A 19,862-nucleotide genomic window follows, 5' to 3' on the forward strand; every position below is an offset into this window, starting at 1 on the left:
TTAATCTCAGGAAACAAATTGAGGGTTGCTGGAGTGGTGGGGGGTGGGAGGGATGGTGTGGCTGGGTGATGGACATTGGGGAGGGTATGTGTTATGGTGAGCACCGTGAATTGTGTAAGACTGTTGAATCACAGACCTGTACCTCTGAAACAAATAATACATTATATGTTAAAAAAAAGAAGATGATAGTAGGAAGGGAAAAATGAAGGGGGCGAAATCGGAGGGGAGACGAACCATGAGAGACTATGGACTCTGAGAAACAAACTGAGGGTTCTAGAGGGGAGAGGGGTGGGGGGATGGGTTAACCTGGTGATGGGTATTAAAGAGGGCATGTACTGAATGGAGCACTGGGTGTTATACGCAATGAATCATGGATCACTACATCAAAAACTAATGATGTAATGTATGGTGATTAACATAACATAATAATAATAAAAAAAAAGACAAGTAAAATCCTAGTAAAAAATCTCTGAGTACCCAGAAAGGTTATGTTTAAGCTCAGCCATGACATACTAGTAGGAGTGGAGAAGAGTGAATAGATTCAAGTAATAGGAGTACAATTGACAGGTTTTGGTAATTTATCTGATAAACTAGATAAGGGTATTCCAGACATATGCCATAACCACTCATCCCCAAGACCATGGGAAGGCCCATATATAAGCATATATTTACTTCTTGGCACATATTTCACCTTGGAAAAGAGCCTTGTGACAGGTGGGTATGCCATTAGTAAGGAGTAGAGTGCTCCAGCAATATTAGTTTGGGGCCAAAAGAATTGGCTTGGCTTAAGACACCTTGCTTTGATGTGATTTGATGACCCGGATCTGTCTCAAGTTGGGTTTGTTGACACAGGTCTTTAAAGCATTACCATCATGGCTAATTGTTATTAATGTTTATCTCAGGCTGACAGTTTGCATTGTCTTTCAAGCAACAACTCTGAAACATGAACAGTACCGATTGTCATGAATTTTCTTATTATAAAGAGCAATCTGGTTTTATGTCCTCCCTCTGTTTTCCACAACTCATTCTTCATTTCATGAATTCTCTGCTTGTAAATTTTCACTTCCTCTGTTGTTGATAGCTTCCCATTCATATTCTTGAACCAGTTTCTTTTGCAGACTCATGGCTTTCTGCTGATAGAATTCACTGAGAATTTCTGCTTTAAGGATCTGGCCAAATTCAGTGAATAAGAGTGAGGTTTTAGCTTCTGTATTTGTTCTTAGAGCTCATGCCTGGCCAACACTTCATCTCTCAGTTTGGAATGGAAATGGTCACTATCTTTCTCCACTATTATTAACATCAGTTTTGTCTGGGAAACATCTATCATTTGTCTTTTCTGATCTTTCATTTTCTCACTCTAGTGATCTGCCAGCTGTCTATTGTTAAATTCACCCCATCCAATCATTTTTAAAAATTATTTTTATCCTTGAATTCACAAGCAATATCAAATTGTCTTACCTGCACAGTAGACTTTTTTTAATTTTTATTTTATTATGTTATGTTAATCACCATACATTTGCACAGTAGACTTTTTCAAAATTTCTATTTATTCTCTTTTAAGCAAGATCTGTATCTATGTCTTTCTGAGAGTTTATATAATTTATTAGTTCACTCAGCCTAGTATAATGCTCACTCCAGTCTTCTGTTTCTTATAGTAACTGTAACATACTCTTCTCAAATCTAGTATTTTCTTTGTAAATCCCATAGAGTTTAGATTCTCACTTTATCATAACTTAGTTTAGCTTCATTTTCTCTCTCACATATTATGAAATTCTTTGTAAAACCTTTGACTTTCAATAGGTATGTTTTGCCAAATATCTTTTCCATTTACTTAGATTCTATTCTGTCTCAATTCTCAATAGAACAGATGTATTTCCCACAGCATTTGGTATATATATTTTTAAGATTTATTTATTTATTTTAGAGAGAGAGAAGGAGAGAGTGTGCACACAAATGGGGGGAGGGGCAGAGGGAGAGGGTGAGAGGGAATCTTCAAGCAGACTCCCTGCTAAGCGCAGAACCCAGTGTGGAGCTTGATCTCAAGACTCTGAGATCATGACCTGAGCTGAAATCAAGAGTCGGATGCTCAACTGACTGAGCCAACCCAGGCGCCGCTGGTTTATTTCTTTAACCCTCTGACTAAATATTTAAGACAGACATGTTCAGAAATATTCTTTGTTTCTTGATTTCTTCAAAAGATATCATTGTTTTTTTCAATCACCTTTTCATAATTTAAAATCTTTTAAATTATTTTTATAGTTTATTTCAAGCTAGTTTTAAACATTAATGCGATTTATTTTTATTGATAAATTCTACTGTTTAAAAGGAACATTCTTCAGGGGAAAATGAGAAACTAATTCCAATAAACAAATAATAACTAGAGATTTCTGAAATTTATTATAAAAATCAGGACTAAGCTCTTCTGACATCTTTTCTATGGGTGGGACAGCAGGCAATCTAAGTACCTTCCAGTGTAATTTTCCCTCTGGTAGTTATTAACATTTTCTCATTATTCTTGAACATTATTAAATTTAAGTGTGATTTATTTATTTACTTATTATTATTATTTTTTATTGCCACTTGGGGTATAAGTTCAACCTCAGGACTCCTATATTCTGGAAAATTCTCATCTATTATCTCTTAAACAAGGGCTTCTCTATCAATTCTTTTGGGTTCTCTTATTGATATAAGTAACATTTTGCTTCTTGACACAAATAAATAGGTAGGTAGATAGGTAGGTAAATAGATATCTAAATAGATATGTCTATGTCTTAGTCCATTTGGGCTGCTATAACAAAATACCAGAGACTGGGTGGTTTATAAATAGCATAAATGTATTTCTCACAGTTCTGGAGGCTGAGAAGTCTAAAATGAAGGTGGTAGCATGGTCACCTTCTGGTGAGAGCTCTCTTCCTGGTTCATAGCTGGTGTCTTCTCACTCTATCCTTACAGAGTGGAAAGGGCTAGGGAAAGGGCTAGGGGTCTATGTGGGTCTCTTTTATAAGGTAATAATCCCATTCGTGAGGGCCCCAGCATCATGAATTAATTGCCTCCCAAAGGCCCCATGTCCTGATACCATCATTTTTGGGAGTTAGAATTCATCAATATATGAACTTTGGGAGCACACAAACATTCAGAGCAGAATAGGTAATAGATGATAGATAGATGGATAGATAGATAGATAGATAATCAATATTGGATTTGTCTCTGGGCTGCATTCTGCACCTTCTACATCAATTCTGTCTTCAACCATATCCAGGCTAGCATTTGAATGGTTTGTTCTTTTTTTTTTTTTTTAATTTCAATGACTATTTTTCTTTTTATTATCTTCAAGGTTTCTAAAGGGTTCTTTCAAATACATTTTTTTTCTTATTTATCTTTAAAATCCCTTGCTCTTTGATGGATGTTACTTCTTCATTTACCTCTTAAAGTATAATTAACATATCAACTTTTGTCTGATTTTTTTTTTTAAGATTTTATCTATTTTTTGACAGAGAGAGAGAGACAGCGAGAGAGGGAACACAAGCAGGGGGAGTGGGAGAGGGAGAAGCAGGCTTCCCACCAAACAGGGAGCCTGACACGGGGCTCGATCCCAGGGCCCTGAGATCATGACCTGAGCCGAAGGCAGACACCCAACGACTGAGCCACCCAGGGGCCCGTGTCTGATTTTTTTTTTAAGATTTTATTTATTTGTTTATTTGAGAGAGAGAGAAAGAGTGTGTGTGCATGCATGCAGGGTGAGGGGCAAAGGGAGAGGAAAGAATCCCAAGCAGATTTGCATTGAGAGTGGAGTCCAGGACTTGGGGCTCAATCCCATGACCCTGAGATCATGACCTGATGATCTGAACTGAAAACAAGAGTCGGACGCTTAATGGACTAAGCCACCCAGGCGCCCCAGTCTGATGCTTTTTAAAAATTAATTTTACCTGGAATGAATTCATGATCCTATTGTTGAGTACTGCCTTTCTCAGCCTTAGATTTCTTCATATGTTTTGGAATTTTTGTTTTGTGTACCCATTATGAGAAGGAGGTATTTTCTTTCTTTCGCTATAGTTTCTCACTATGAATGCCTTTCTCTTCTCTGCGCTCACCCTTTCTTATCTAGCCCTTTTATATTTGTCTTTACCTGACATCCTCAGCCTTCTAGACCAGATTGGTCCTAAACTAGCATTTCTGGACTTCTGTCGCAGATTTATGTTGTAGATATCATAGAGTTAGGCATCCAACCAGCAGATGCTTACTTCATTTTCTGATTGAGAGATTATATCTGTATTCTTCAGCCTTTAAGCCAGAGACCTGGGTTTTTTTCAGCTAGTCTTCAGCATTTCTAAGCCACTGACTCTGGTTAGAGAACTCTTGAGTATTTATTCTCCAGAAATAGTACTTGTGGCCATCATTCCTATGTCTAGAACTGGAGCCCAGCAGGCTCATGGCTTTATCCCTGCTTTCCACTTTGCATTTCTGGTCCATTTCTAGCCTGTGGACATGCCCATTTCTTTTTTGAATACAAATTATTCTAAAAACTTTTTCTTTCTTTCTCTTTTTATAATTGACCTTATGTTTTGAGTAGAAAGAACAAGTCAGAACCTAAACTCATGGTGCCTACAACATGGTACTAATGCATTTTTCGTATGTATTATTTGAATCTTTTCAACTTCTTTGCCTCTTCAGGGCAGATATACATCTTATACATAGCCTATATCCCCTACTATGCAGACCACAGACATCATAAGTATATAGTTGTTGCTAACTACTTCTTAGTTTAAGTGATTTTGTTTAAAAAAGAAAATATGATTCCTAATCTTAAGGACATTGTATATATCAGAATATGTCAATATATTTCTGTGCATGTGTGTTTGAGTGTGTGTGTGTGTAAATAAGTATGTCTTTCATACCTATTAGGGTCCTACTGAGTTTATTTACCTGTTTATGTGATTCTCCTTCTGCTCTCAGTTTGGCCAAGAATATCCTGAATAGGATCCAAGAAATTTTTCTTTATTCAAAAAGAAAGAAAGAAAGAAAGAAAGAAAGAAAGAAAGAAAGAAAGAAAGAAAGAAAGAAGGAAGGAAGGAAGGAAGGAAGGAAGGAAGGAAGGAAAGAAAGAAAGAAAGAAAGAAAGAAGGAAGGAAGGAAGGAAGGAAGGAAGGAAGGAAGGAAAGAAAGAAAGAAAGAAAGAAAGAGAGAAAGAAAGAAAGAAGGAAATTTATCTTTATTCCAGAATACAGAGAGAAATCTGAAATTTTGAATGACAATTTTGGACTCTGCTGCAAAAATTCTTCTCCTAACATTTTCAGTCAATTTTATTGCTTGATTGTTTTTAATCTCTTATAAAACACAGATGGCCACACTTATTCTGTGTAAAGGCTTGAGGGGAAACTAACTGGCCCACTGATGTTTCTATTCTCATGATAGTGTTTCCATGTGGAAGTTGGTAGCTCAGGATCATGTCGAGACCCGGCTGGCTGCTAAGGCCTGTGCTGCTTGTGTCTTGAACTTTCTAGAGTTTGGAAGTCATCAGTCCAACTTAGAAGCTCATTCTTTAAAGCCAGGAGGGTCTGCGTTTTCCTTGGCCTCTTTCTTCCAGCAAATGTTATAAGACCTTAATTCTCATTGTGGGCTAATTATGCTCTTCTATTTGCCTGAACCATAATTCAGTGGGAACTATTCCTACTCAAAGAAATGAGGGCAGAAATTATAAAATTGAGAATAATGGCTTGAAAGCCATGAATGTCTAGAATCCTGTGTTAAGTCTGATACATACTAGCTTGGTGGTCTTTATAGGCAGTTCACTGGGAAAAAAAAGTTTTTTCTTCCACTTTCAAAGTGGGATCATCATAAAGATTAAATATTTACTGACTGACAATAATGAGCCAGCTCCCTAGAAAAATGAGACCTATTGTTAGTACCTAAGCACTTTCCAATTAAAAGAGTATGATTTTAACTCAGCTGGTTCTCAATTAGAGAAATTCCAATATATGAAAATTCATATTTGATAAAATAGAAATATTGTAAGGATTATTTCCATTGTGAATATGTACATTTAATTAATTGCCAACTAAATATTTTTAAGGGCATCACAATGGCTGACTGAAGAGAAACTATAGTCATTTGTACTTAGTGCTTTTAATTATTAATATACTGCAACATTTAGAAAAAAATTTTCCTAAGAAACATGAAATCTCAACACCACCAATTTGCAATTAAAGTCTTTCTTTATTGATGTTATCCAGGCAGGATGAATAAAAATTCTAAATGTTTAGCATTCTTAAGTAATGCTAGATGATTAGACATTTGGCGTAGGTTTTATAATTAAATGAGGCTTAAGAGTTATGCTGGTAGGATAATGCTGGCCTTTACAAATATCTGGTCCCTTTCCTGAAGTTGTTAAAAACAGTGATAAAATACGTAGAAATTATTTACTAGCCATTTTGGAACAGGAAACAAAATATTAAACCATGTTTAAAAAATTATTCTTTGTATTTTAGGCCCTCCAGGGAAACGAGGTAAGAGGGGCCGAAGAGGAGAATCTGGTAAGTCTCTCTTTCAGCTGCTCCTTGTCATTAATGTTTTGGTTAGATTCCTGCATCTGTTCCTCCTAATTAATGATTATATTGTCTTGCTGGAGGTTGCGCGTAAGCTTGTGTGTTTAAGTTGCCTCTGCTAGACCTAGAATTTTTTTTAATCTTCTTATTTCCATCAAACTGTAGGTAGGAGTTTGGAAAATACTGTTGATTTGTTATGTTTGATAACCACTGGCACCCAATTTTGGGTTACTTACTGTGTCAGGTTAAGTTTGTCCTTTCTGCGTGCAGTGGAGGGTTTCCTAGCTGCACGCAGTGGGGCGATACAGCCGTGCTTCTGTCTCCACAGATAGCAAATGCAGGATCTTTATGAAAACATCTGCTTTGGGACACTGGGGCACATGTCTTGGAAACCTTTATTGTTATTTTATCCAACTGGTACAATTTTGTCATGCTTTTACTCTCATTCATTTCAAAATTTGGAATTTTTATTCCTCTTGTATAACCCTAGAATTTTAGTGGTGACAGCAGCCTGAGTAATCAATCCAGCATTTTCATTTTGTAGTTGAGGAAATGGAGGCCCCAGAGCAGTCAGGTGATTCGGCCAAGGCTACGCAATATTTTATGAGCAGAATTTGAAACAGGACCAATTGTCCTGATGCCCACTTCAGTGAGTTTTTGCTTTCAGGCCGAATCTCTATATGTATCTTCCTCTTACCTTGCAAGGAAGAACTGATGGCCTGATAAGACTTCACATGGTCATTTACATTTTTGGAGTCTTAGACTTTATAAAACAAGCAAGACAGTAAGTGCACACACTCATTTGGATATTTGGTTTCAAAAAAATTTTTTTTATTTGAGTTTTTTTCTTCACTTTGAAAGGTAATTTAAGATTTCATTCTAGTGTACTAAGAAATGCTCTTTTCCAGTATTTTTTAATAAGTATTTATCAGTGTTAAAAACAACCAATTTCTAAGTGTTGAAGTAGTAGAAATACTAACCTACCAAAAAGAGCAGCAGATTGATTTGTTGTGTTTTTGCTTTTTTGTCTCATTTCCTTTTTCAAAAAAAAAAAGATGTCGAAGTAAAAGGAATTTATGAAAATTCGGTAATTTGGGCAGTATACTTGCTTAATTCCTTTAAGAGTGTTCTTAAAAGTTATCCATAAACCTCATTTAATCTAAGTAATTGGATACTTCTATAAGTATCCCTTTCACCTTACAAAGTTTTATATTAGAGGATGGTTTATAAATGTGTTTTAAGGAATATGAAATAATGAAACATTAGTGGGATCAAATAATCAGTGAATTGATCTTTGTCAAAAGAAATACAAAGGATTGAGGGAAAAAAAGTAAAAATTTTGTACTGATGTGCAGTTTTATAGAAAAATTAAAAAGTCAGTTCCTAACTTATTAGCTACTAAAAACTTGTGTTTTAATTGAGTGTACAGTGTGGATATATTGAAATTTTCTAGACTTTTCCTGTGTTTTGATGAGAATACAAAGTTTTAAAGAAATATAAATATCAGGGTTTAGTCTTTTATATATTGACAATGCTACTGAATGAAAAAACATTCTTAGAACAAATAATGGGTACATTTCTCATTTAACCATTTTACGAAACTCAAGAAAGTTATATGTCAATTCTGTCTAACTGGGCTATCATAAACGACCAAAGATCCTCCTGATTCATATTTTATCTAAATTTTTAAGTATAAATAGGCCATCTTAAAATGAACCTCTCAGTAATTCATAGACAGGCCTCAGGGAATCTGAACATTTTCCAAAATTTTATGTAAAATTTTGTGTGCAGATAGATGTAAATGCACTTTTCTGATATGGTATCAAAGTTGTCCATGAACTAAAAAAAAAGATTAGGATTCATTGAATTCTAGATGACTTCATCATCTTGTATTTTGCTGATGATTATGACAATGCTTTCATCTTATATTTAATCTTAATATTTTGCATCTTCACTAATTCATCTCCCCCTTTCTCTTATTCTCTCCACCCCACCCCAACCCCACAGGTCCTCCCGTAAGTATTTTTGTTGCATTTGGGCTCTTGTACCTTAACTGGGATCACGTATGTTAAAACTTTGTTAAGGCATCAAAATATAGTCTATATTTCAATTAGAAAAATGTTACTGACCTTTGAAGAGTATTTAACGTTGGGAAATTATTTTTCTGGTACACTATTTTGGATATGTTGAAGTGCAAAACGTGTCAATTAAAAAAAAACTTTATTTTTAATACTATCATGAACCGCTCTCCTGGGACTTTTGGAATAACTTACGAAGCTCCTGATATTAAATCTTTTCCTGGAATTCTGAGGTTTCTCTTGCAAGCAAATCCCCAAGCTATTTCGCACTTCTTTTTTCATCTGTTTAAACTTGTATCTGAAATATTTGCATTTGCCAGTCCACCAAATGTAGATGGCAACATGATCATGGAAATGATACCCCCCATGGGCTTGGTCCGGTACTCCCTCCTTAGGCAACGCTCCCTTTGAAGTCCGTTGGAGTTTGCCTGCATAAAGAACATGAGATGGAGCCCTTGGAGAGTTGCACTTTCTTTTTTCTTTCCTTGAGTAGGTCAGAGCTGCAGCATTCCAGCCTGCTTTGCACTCACAGGAACAGATTATCTTGTCAGCTTTGAGCTAGATGTGTTTTTGAGTAATAATATCCTGGATATCTGTTGTCTGACTCCAGTGTTTGCATTGTCCACTGTACGTTTACGGTAGCAATGATCATTGACATTGAGATATTTTCTCATCCCGAATAGCCAGTTTGCTCCAGGGTTCAAACACTCCACATTGGCAACTTATCTAACAGGCCAGCATGGTCTGGGGAGAGGGGCTTAGCATATACTCGTTTACTTTATTCAGAGGAAGCATTGGCTTCCAAATATCTTTTGCAGTCTTCCTGCCACGTTCAAGGGTGGAACATAAATCATGTTGGAAGTGACTTTGCTTCTGTAACTGACTTTCAGCTCCGGCTTAATGCTAGGCAGATGGCATGGCCCAGGTCTAGGAGCCTTATTCTTTGGCTTCATATGTAAGCCTCTGTCTTTAAAACTAGAAGCAAGCCATTACTATCCAGAGGAAACTCTGGAAATTACAGCCAGTATAGAGTGTTCCAGGCTTTTGTTGGTGGGTGTAAGTATTAGACATGCCAAGAGGTAGTTAAATCTTGCTTCTGCCATATGGTGACAGTCCGGGTTCTAGTATTTCCTCTTTGGTCCTTCAGAAGTTTCAGCAGCCACACAGCCCCTCCTTTCTTGGGGCCATCTATTAGTCCAGGTTCTCCACTAAAGATTTAATTGTTCTTTCCTTTCTTATTCTATAAAAAGAAAATAGAACTAATATGTTTAAGCCCTGAGTACAGGCATACCTGGGAGATATTATGGGTTCGGTTCCAGACTACTGCAATAAAGCGAATAACACAATGCTTATAAAAGTTATGTTTACATTATACTGTAGTCTCTTAAGTGTGTAATGTGTTATCTCCAAAAACAAAATAAAACAAAACAAAAGGTACATGCCTTAATTAAAAAATACATTATTGCTAAAAATGCTAACCATCATCTGAGATTTCAGTGAGTCATAATCACTGATCACAGATCCATAACAGATATAATAATAATGAAAAAGTTTGAAATATTGTGAGAATTACCAAAATGTGACACAGAGACACAAAGTGAGCAAATGGTGTGTTAGACAAGTGGTTCCTATGGACTTGCTTGATGCAGGATTGCCACAAACATTCAATTTGTAATGAAAAAAAACCCACGATAGCTGTGAAGCCCAATAATGTGAAATGTAATATAATGACATATGTCTGTACGGCAAGTAATATTCTAGGCACTTCACACACATACTTTCATTTTGTCTCACATAAATCCTAGTGTTAACATTCCCATTGCTCAGTGAGGAAAAGACTCATAGAGGTTAATTATCAATAGTTGCACCTCTAGAGAGGGTTTACAAAGTTGGAATTATTTAGATGTGTCTGATTTTAAACCCTTTCCACTTACCACACTATCTCTATCCCTTATGATTTATGAATGTGTTACAACATGGATCATTGTCACACAGGTTTGTCAGGCTATGGTCAAATCATATTCCTTGATATAAGTAATTATATATAATAAAAACATGTCTAAAAAATGTAAAGCAGCTAATCTATAAAATGAGCATTCATACTGTCCCATCTCGACAACGTTTTGAAGAAGTTATAATGTGTTTAGCAAACTGCATCAAATCCAAGAAATGAGGTATAATTATGAGTTTTAATAATAATTGAGTTTATAATTTAATAATTTTTAATAATTTAATAATAAATAAATAACTTAATAAAAATGAGTTTAATAATACTGACTAAAAAATAATTGAAGTCACTCACATTTGGAAAGATGAAGAACCATTGATTGTGAAAAAGAGGAAAAATATGTATTGATCATGTTACCTTTTCTAATACAATGGAGTCTTATAGTACTTGGGACCCCATATCATGGGAACCCTTATGGGTGAAATACCTTACAATGAAATCCTCTTGAGCCTTTAATTTCTAAACCCTTATATATGATTTTCAAGAAGTATTTGCCTTTTATCAAATTTAACTTTAGAGTTATAAAATATTTCCATTATATTTCTTGCATCTGAATAAAAATAAATGAGCGGTGGCATTATTATGATTAAATAGGTTTACCAATGATACATTTATTGAGGTATAATATCTAATTATTGACAATTATAATTTGAAGTGACCATACTCATCCAGGTTTTAGCATCATTTAATTTTATGTGTATTTTCCCCTTCCATTTCTTTTCCATGAACTGAAATCTTAAGTTTCTGTAATTTTATTTTTAGAGAAATTTTATTTTTCTAATTTTGTATTTTAAAAAAGTATATTTAACTATCTTCATAAATAAGAAATTGGATGAAATATCAAAGCTTATGCTGCCATTTTAATGGCAGTTGCCCTTGCCTCCATCCTGTAAATTCAGTGTAAAGCACAAAGGTAGTCTGAGAAGTTCCATGGTCTTGCTTTTGGTGAGCAATCCGTGGCACAGAGTCTGTGCCAGAATCCTTGGCAAAAGTAAATTCCTCCAGCTCCTTCTAGCCATGAGCTTCCGTGGTCCCATGGCTTCGCATGTACAGAAAGATTATGAAGTGTAACCTGGTGTCCTGGTGTGTATTTTCTTGTCATTCATTTTCACTTGTTGTGAAATGTGCTCAGTAGTGTAAAAAACAGCATTCACGCACTTATGAAACAAACAAATAAAAGATTGATTGACCTGAGGGACAGTAACAGATCTCTTTTGCCACTAAGAGTCACCTTTTTCATTGCCCTTCTGAAATAATACCCTGAAGTAAATTAAAAAAAAAAAACATAATGATAAAATTTAATTTAGCAACCTTACATTTACATCTTCATTTGATGTATTTTGGAAAACTTGGATGCATTACACTAGAATTATGTGTGGCTAAAGTGTTTTTTCTCTGTCAGTTTCTATGTCTTGCATATTGAGATCATTTATAATTTAAAGCTTGAAATACAACTTAAATTAGATCCCACATATCAATTTACCCTTTAGGAAGAATCTCTTCAGCTTGTAACTCAGTTACCCATTTTGACAAAAAGATATCTTTACCATAGGAGTCCCTACTATAAAAGGCTACAATGGAGTAATTTTATGATAACATAATTTACTTTTACATGAATATCAGGTACTTTTTTCTATTTTCTTTTTCATAAAGGTAACATGTATTAAAACAGTGCTCTAAAGGAATCCATGAAAGTGCTTTGATCGCCGAGCTCAGATATCACGAATATGTTTGCTAGAATGATTTGCCTGACCGTTGTGTTACCTGATTGCCTATGGCATGAAATTGTACCTTCTATTTTGGATGTCTTAAAAATACATTCATATTTCAATAAGAAGCAAAAAGTAAGATTAAATTTACAAAGTGACTTCAAGTTTTCAAATGTAGCAAACTTTGCACTATTTTGGACCCTTTTTAGAATCAGTAGGGGATGTGGTTTCTCTGTCCTTTGTCCCCAAAGGAGATGCTATTCTAATATTCATAGGTAGCAGATTCAAACGAGTCCTATAACTGTTGCCAGAAAAGAGTCAGGAGACCCGTTTTAACTGGCTTTTTATTTGTATCAGTCTATCAAGCTGTATAATTGTGCTTGACTGACAGAGATATGATGTTATTGTTGGTAGCATAGAACCCTCTGAGGTGTGAAATACGATGCTCTTGTGCAGCCTGTTATGTCCCATCTACCTTCAGCAATTGTCAACTCAATTTGAAGTCCAGAATCTTGTTGACAGATGAATGAAGCAGACTTAGCCAAGTTAAGCTTACAATGCTATTTCTGCCAATGTGGTAGATGAATTAGGAAAAGAAATCTCTGAGGAAATTTTAGATGAAAAACTCTGACATCTTTACTTCATATTGAAAAAAACAATATGACTTTTAAGTCAATAGTAAATCTTTTCCAGATACGCTAATAATTACAGTTTATGGTAAACTTCCTACCACGTGTCACTTTACAGACCAATTCTCATACCAGGACCGTGAACTAGAGATTTATTATACCCATTTTACAGACTAAGAAACTGAGGGTTGGGCAGGTCAAGTAATTTTGCCCAAGCACTCACATTTAGCAGGAAGCAGAACCAAAATTTGAACCCGTGCCATCTCTATCTCTCTTCAAAGCCCATCCCCCCCCCATATTTCTATGTTTTTCAGGCAAGTAAGGTTTAAGATTTACCACTTTCTTTGCAAATACCTTCTTTGTTGTGTCTTATCCTACCCTCTGTTATCTGCAGTTCCTATTAAGCTTTTCTTAGTTATCTGTAGATCTCCCATCTTCCATGTGCTCTTTCATACTGCTGGTTACTCAAGACAAGCTTATAAATCATCTAATTCACATCTAATGTGTGGTGATAATGAGCTTTGCCTCTGAGTGAAGAAAAATAAATACAAAATTGTCTTGGAGTATTTCAGCAAATGTTCCTTTAATTTCTTCTTTGTTATATTCCTGCTTAATTATTAGCATATTTTTATTTCTATTTGGGCTCAAAGAGAATGCTTTTGGATGTGTAGTGGCTTATTTTTTTTTCTGTAATAATAGGGCATTATTGTTTATGGAGCAAACCATTTATCTCATAGGAAGCAGAATCACTACCATATACTAGGATGGCTAGATAAAATTCAGATATAGTCACCATAACAAACCAAAGAAACAGACAAAACAAGCCTGGAGAATTAGTTTGCATCTAAAGGCTGTTTGGGGACAGGGCTATAATAGAATGACCATAGGCTGTCACAGATGGGTAGTTCATTTTGGGACACTGAACACAGGTTTGTCTCTTGGAACAAAAGGTAGAAAAAGAGGATATAACTATAATTCTTACATAGAATAGATTCCCCAGTGTCTTTTTATGTCTTGTTTTGAGTGATTCAAGCTGCCATGTTTGAAGAGGGAACTGCGCTCAGTGGCAATTTATTTCAATGCTCCCTCTCATATTGTTTATGTGGATTTGTGCCAGATCAAGCAGAACTTTGGAATTCTTGAAAAGGGCAAGATAATGGGTAAAGACCCTCAAGTTGAGGTAAATAAGGGTGTTAAAATTTAAAAAGAGGGAGAGAGGGGGAAATAGACATACAAAAATATTGACAATGCTTTTCTTTGCAACGTTATTTTTTCTACTGGTCTATTTCTAGATGCCATCTGTTTTAGAATAACTGTACTTATTATAACAGACAGACCCTTAGATGTTAGTAGTTTACCACAATATACATTTATTTCTTATACATGATGAGGGACAATCTTTCAGGGACCCAGAGTGATGGAGACTGCTATCTTTCATCTGAGTGTTCTAAGGTTACCCTGAGCATAGATATGCAGCCATCAGATTAGAAAAATAAGGAAAGAGAGTGCAAGGTTAGATAGAAGGATTTTCTTTGGCCAGCACTTGAAATACAGGGTTTTATGGTTTATATCACTTTGACCACATTGCTTTGGCAAGAGTCAACTTCCATCTTCACACATAACTGCAAGAAAGATCAAGAAATGTAGCTGTGGGCTCAGAAGGAAAAGTAAACACATTTAGTGAACAGCCAATCTCTGCTGCCCTGTCTGGAAATAATTCCTTAGGAAATAGAAAGAAAAAAAAAAAAAAGGAATAGAAAGAGCCAGAAATCCTCAGAGAGAGGTACATAGGTATGTCACTTGGGTAATAATGTAACCTCTGTCTTATTGTAACATTTTACAGAAGAAAAATATTCATCAAAATGATTATCACTAGAATGGAGCACCTGGGTGATTCAGTAGGTTGAGCGTCCAACTCTTGGTTTTGCTTCAGGTCATGATCTCAGGGTCATGGGATCCAGCCTCAGCTCAGCATGGAGTCTGCTTGAGATTCTTTCCCCCTCCCTTTCCCTTCCCCTCTGCTCATCCCCCAACACAAACTCTCTCTCTCAAATAAATAAATAAATACAATCTTAAAAAAAAACAAACAAAACAAAACCTATTATCACTAGAATCCTTGAACAGAAAAAAAAGTAAAACGGAAAAGTTTGTTTTATTTATTTTTTTTTAAGTTGGGCATTGGTTTATAAGAAGAGTAGGGTATTAATGCCAGGTCATGAGTCCCAGCTCTGCCCAGGTTACTTCGTAACATCATTGGTAATGAGGGTTTTTTAACTTTAAGCACTTGCAAAATCTTTAAGCACAATCAGACTCTGTTATGGCTTTTTCTTTCCTCTCTCTACTGTCTCTCATGCCACTGAGTGACTTCATTACCTTGTGTCTACAACAATTCTGGGTTCAGGGTAACTTCCTCAACTAGGAACAATTCTGGTTGTCTATCTTGTTTCATATTCCCAATTGTTTCAGGTGAAAGCTTAATGTTTAGTAATACTTTTGTGAAAAAAATGACTAATGTTCTTAAAGCAACTCTTAGAAGGTTTGAAAAGTAAGCAACTGTCACTCTTTGGTGGGCAACAGATGATTAAAACCAAAGAGAGTTTAGATGTGGATCTTCTCTCTCCCAAAGATACTTGGTAGAAGAAATAAGAGAGAGCTAAAAGAGTGTTTCTTTTTAGATTAAAAAATAAAAAACAGAACAAGTAGCACAAGACAGTCAGAATTATTAAAAAGTAAGCAACTTTTTTTTTGCTTTTAAAGTTTTTGCTGTCAGTTGCTGATTGGATACCTGCAAACCTTTCAAATATCCAGTCTACACACAAATGGGGTGTCACATCACTCTTTCCTGTTTGACTTTCTTGTAACCAGATACTCATGTTGCTGAATTCCTAGGACTGTCTGCCTATGCAAGCCTGCAGATAGCTTCTTGGACAAATTGGGGAGGTAGTTATATGACCTCCCCAATCGTGGATTTGTGGGGCAATAACTAGCCCTGGTCAAGAAAGCTACTCTAAAATAAAGTGCTGTTAGAAAGCAGTTTGGACTCATTTTGAATGTTAGCACTTTGAACAAGGTCAAACAAGTGATTGAAGGGTACCTCATTGTTTCCTCGTGAATGTCTATACACTCAATAATCTTTGTGGAGCATGTGATTACAGAGAAGTCCTCAATGTCCCCGTTCTTCCAAACTAGTTATTTAAAATGCTATGATTTCCTCTTAAAAAACGGTGGCTCCTGCTTAATTTCTGATTATGTGGACATCATGAAGATGGCCTACATTTGGCCTCAGTTGACTAAGTGACCTGTTTGATTTGAATAGAGTCCTAGACTATAATATAGAAAGAATTCCCTTATCTAGATGTCCAACGAACTTTAGTTCTTGCTTTGGTGAAATTAAAAGACACCAAGTCGTGAATCTAAAGTGTCTGAGGTTACCTAAATGTTCATACGATTTTTAAAAAATCATTATGAATGCTATTTTTAATGCCTTTTTTTTTCCACAGGTCCCCCCATGCTTTCTTGAGATTTGCTTAGGGTTAAATAAAATAAAGCTTTTTCTTATTTTCTTACTTGCTAATAATTTCAGTCTCAGAAACACATATACACCTCTAGCTTTTATCTATGCAGAATTTTTTATTAGAAAGTATTTCTTTATGGTCAAGGAAATGAATAAAGGATGGAATCAGGATATAGAGTCAGGAGATACTTTAAAGGGTTATTAATAATTAGCTAATACAGTTGTTTAAAATATAGTGCTGTTTATCACTGATTCATTCATCAAACTCATATTGAGTACCTAATATATGCCATGCCCTCTGCTAGATATGGTGGTGATAAAATAACAAGATAAGGTACAGTCTTCAAGGAACTTAAGAGTCTAGTGGAAACAAAACAAAAAAAAAATAGCAATATTATGTGAGAAGAAGTATGCTCCGGTTATGTCCAGGTACAATAGGAGAAAAATAGAGGGGTAAATAACCCAGATTTGGGTAGGGAGGGGATCAGGGATACCTCTGGATCTATGATAAGTCAAGGAGTTGTTGACGTGAAAAATTTAAGTAATGCAATGTTTTCAGGGAGGCTAGCATTTTCAAAGACTTTGAGGCACAAGACAGAATGGCATTTGGGGGACGCTGCATTTTAAACAGGTTGAAATGTAAATTCAGGGCCATAAATCAAGAGAACAGAGATTGGAGTGGATAAGGCTGTGAAGGACCATGCAGGCCATGCTAAGTCATTACCCTGAGAGTATACAAAGTCTGAAGGATTTAAGAAGTAGGGAGGCATGGTCAGATGAAGATTTTAGGAAGTTCATTCTTGCTAAAGGACAAGGGGACAAAAGGGAAGTGAGAGATGATTAAGGTACTGTTGCAGTTATTTAGGTGAGAAATATAATGGCCTGGAGAGAAGTAGAAATTGGGATAGATTCAGGTGCTATTAATGAGGTAGAAATGGCAGAAATTATGACTAGATGTAGGGGTGAGGAGGAGAGAGAAGTGGGGGTGATTCGCAGGTCTTGCTCTGGGCAATAATAGTGCAGGCCACTGGGACAGGGAATAAAGAAGGCAGAGGAGGTTTGGTCTGATGGAGAGTTATAGATGCATATGGGACATCCAGATGGAAGCATCCAGTAGCCAGTTGGCTATGTTGTTATTCCACTCAGGGGAGAGGTTTGAGCTGGAGTGAGAGCTTTAGGAATAATGAAGTGGTTGTAGGAAAATATAGCTGGTTGTTGAAGTGATTGACGTTATCAGGCTATTCAGCTCGTGAAGATGAGACCCTCCCCCACTCTCCTTTAGAGTTAGTCATTTAAGAAATAGGTGGAAAAATTGGAGCCCTTAAAGAACACTGAGACAGAGTGCTTAAGGAGATGGAGGGAGAATCAGTACATACTACAGTCAAGGGAGAAAAGGGAAAAGTCTTAAAATGAAGAGAGTGGTATACAGTGTTAGATACTGCAAACTGGCAAATAGGATGAAGACTGAAAAGTGTGCACTGTGTTTACCAATACAAAAAGCCTTGGTGCTGCTTTTCAGGGCATCCGCAAGCACATTAATTAACATCACTTTGTTCCCTGACTATGGTCTATACCTATCAGCCATTTTTCCCAGGGGGGTAAAATGGGTATAATACAAATCAACCACAAATGGAAAACTCATGTATCCTCGGGACAGCACATGTTATTAAAATGTCTCTTTTGATTATTCCCACAATGGGAAATATAGCATTTGGATGGAAGATACATGCAGTGCCAAGTTGTAACTCACAGCTATGGGTACAAAGGAAGGTCTCTCATTTAGTTTCTCCCTCCATCCCTCCTATCCTTCTTTTGTTCCTTAAATTATTTAAAAATATAGTCAAACAATGAATCATGGAACACTACATTAAAAACTAATGATGTAATGTATGGTGATTAATATAACATAATAAAAAAATAAAAGATATCTTAAAAAAACAAACAAACAAAAAATAAAAATAAAAATATAGTCCCTGTCTCAGACAGCTTCTAATTTGGTTGAAGAGACTAGTCTTCACCTCTGTTTACTATTTATTAACCATACAAGTCACTTTATACTTAAATGCCAAATGAATGAGCCAGATAGTCACAGCACTAGTTCTGAATGAAGAAATTCTATTAAGCATATGAATGGCTAGGAAAATTGGAACTTGAGCTGAGACTTGAAAGATGGGAAATAATTGGATTGGTGAAGAAAGAGAAGGTGACCTAAGAGGTGGTAATGAGCCATTGGAGAGGCAAAGGTGTCTAGAGTAGATGGCTCTTGATAGAAGTAGTAGAGGTTATTCTGGAAGGACTGGTCAGGATTCCACACGGAGAGCCTTGAATGCCAGACTTAGCAGTATATGGGTTTTCAATTTTAATAGAAAAAGCTATAGGCAGTTGGTAAGCAATAAATGAAAGCTTATTTAGAGTGATTGATCTGAGAGTAATTTGCAGGGTAGCTACTGGAGGAAACATGAAGAAAATCTAAGATGGGCTTCATCTGAGAGAAGTTACCAAAGAAGAGTTATAGGATTTATAGAATGAATATGAGGCGTGAACCAGAGGAAAAGTGAAGGATGATTCTGCAGTGGAGACAGAATAGGACACCGTGGGAGCAGCAGCTCAAAAATGGAACATTTTATGGAGGAAAAAGATGTCAATGTTGAGTATTTTGAGTTTGAGTTATTGGTATGATATCTAAATGGAGGTAGTTAAGATTTTAGAAGATACCAAACTCTTCTTATTGTGACCAAAAATGATCATTCACTTGGGGCTATACTCTCTCTACTCTGTATTGCTGGCATGGCTAGAGTGATGCTCCAGCAAAATGGCAAACAAGATAAAGGCTGAAAAGAATCCACTGCGTTTTCCAATAAAAATGGCTTTGGTGATTCTCAAGGTTCTCCAGAGAAACAGAACCAATAGAATATCTATCAGACAGATTTATTTTAGGGAATTGGCCACATAATTGTAGGACCTGGTAAGTCTGAAATCTTTGGGCAGGCCAGCAGACTGGAAACTGAGACAGAGTTTCTATGTTACAGTCTTGAGGCAAAATTACTTCTTCTCTGGGAAGCCCCAGTTTTTGCTCTTAAGGCCCTCAGATGATTGGACAAAGCCCACCCATATAATTAAGGACTACTTGCTTAACTTAAAGTCAATTGATTGTGTCAATCATATCTATAAAATAACTTCACAGCAACATCTAGACTAGGGTTTGACCAAACAACCAGGCACCATAGGCTAGCTACACTGACACAAAATTAATCATCAGAGTGATGTTTTCAAATAAGCACCTCTTCAAGCCATACTTCTTCAGATCCCTGCTGAATATGCAGTTTACCTTCATACTTGTCCTTTATTTCTGTCTTCTCCCTTCTCTGTAAATCCTTCCTCC

At 36.0% G+C, this 19,862-nt stretch overlaps 1 protein-coding gene across 1 annotated transcript in view; it reads left to right on the top strand.

Moving 5' to 3' along the window:
• The window catches only part of COL25A1 (collagen type XXV alpha 1 chain), a 461,910-nt gene that overhangs the window by 237,378 nt on the left and 204,670 nt on the right, over positions 1 to 19,862 (top strand). Inside the window, exons 3-4 of the mRNA XM_081812014.1 lie at positions 6,486 to 6,530; positions 8,550 to 8,557. Coding sequence (XP_081668140.1) covers positions 6,486 to 6,530; positions 8,550 to 8,557 — 53 coding nt within the window. The remainder of the gene's footprint in view (positions 1 to 6,485; positions 6,531 to 8,549; positions 8,558 to 19,862) is intronic.

The sequence above is a fragment of the Leptonychotes weddellii genome, chromosome 2 (assembly GCF_054177405.1).
Source record: "Leptonychotes weddellii isolate Sample4059 chromosome 2, ASM5417740v2, whole genome shotgun sequence".
In the NCBI taxonomy this organism is placed as follows: Eukaryota; Metazoa; Chordata; class Mammalia; order Carnivora; family Phocidae; genus Leptonychotes; species Leptonychotes weddellii.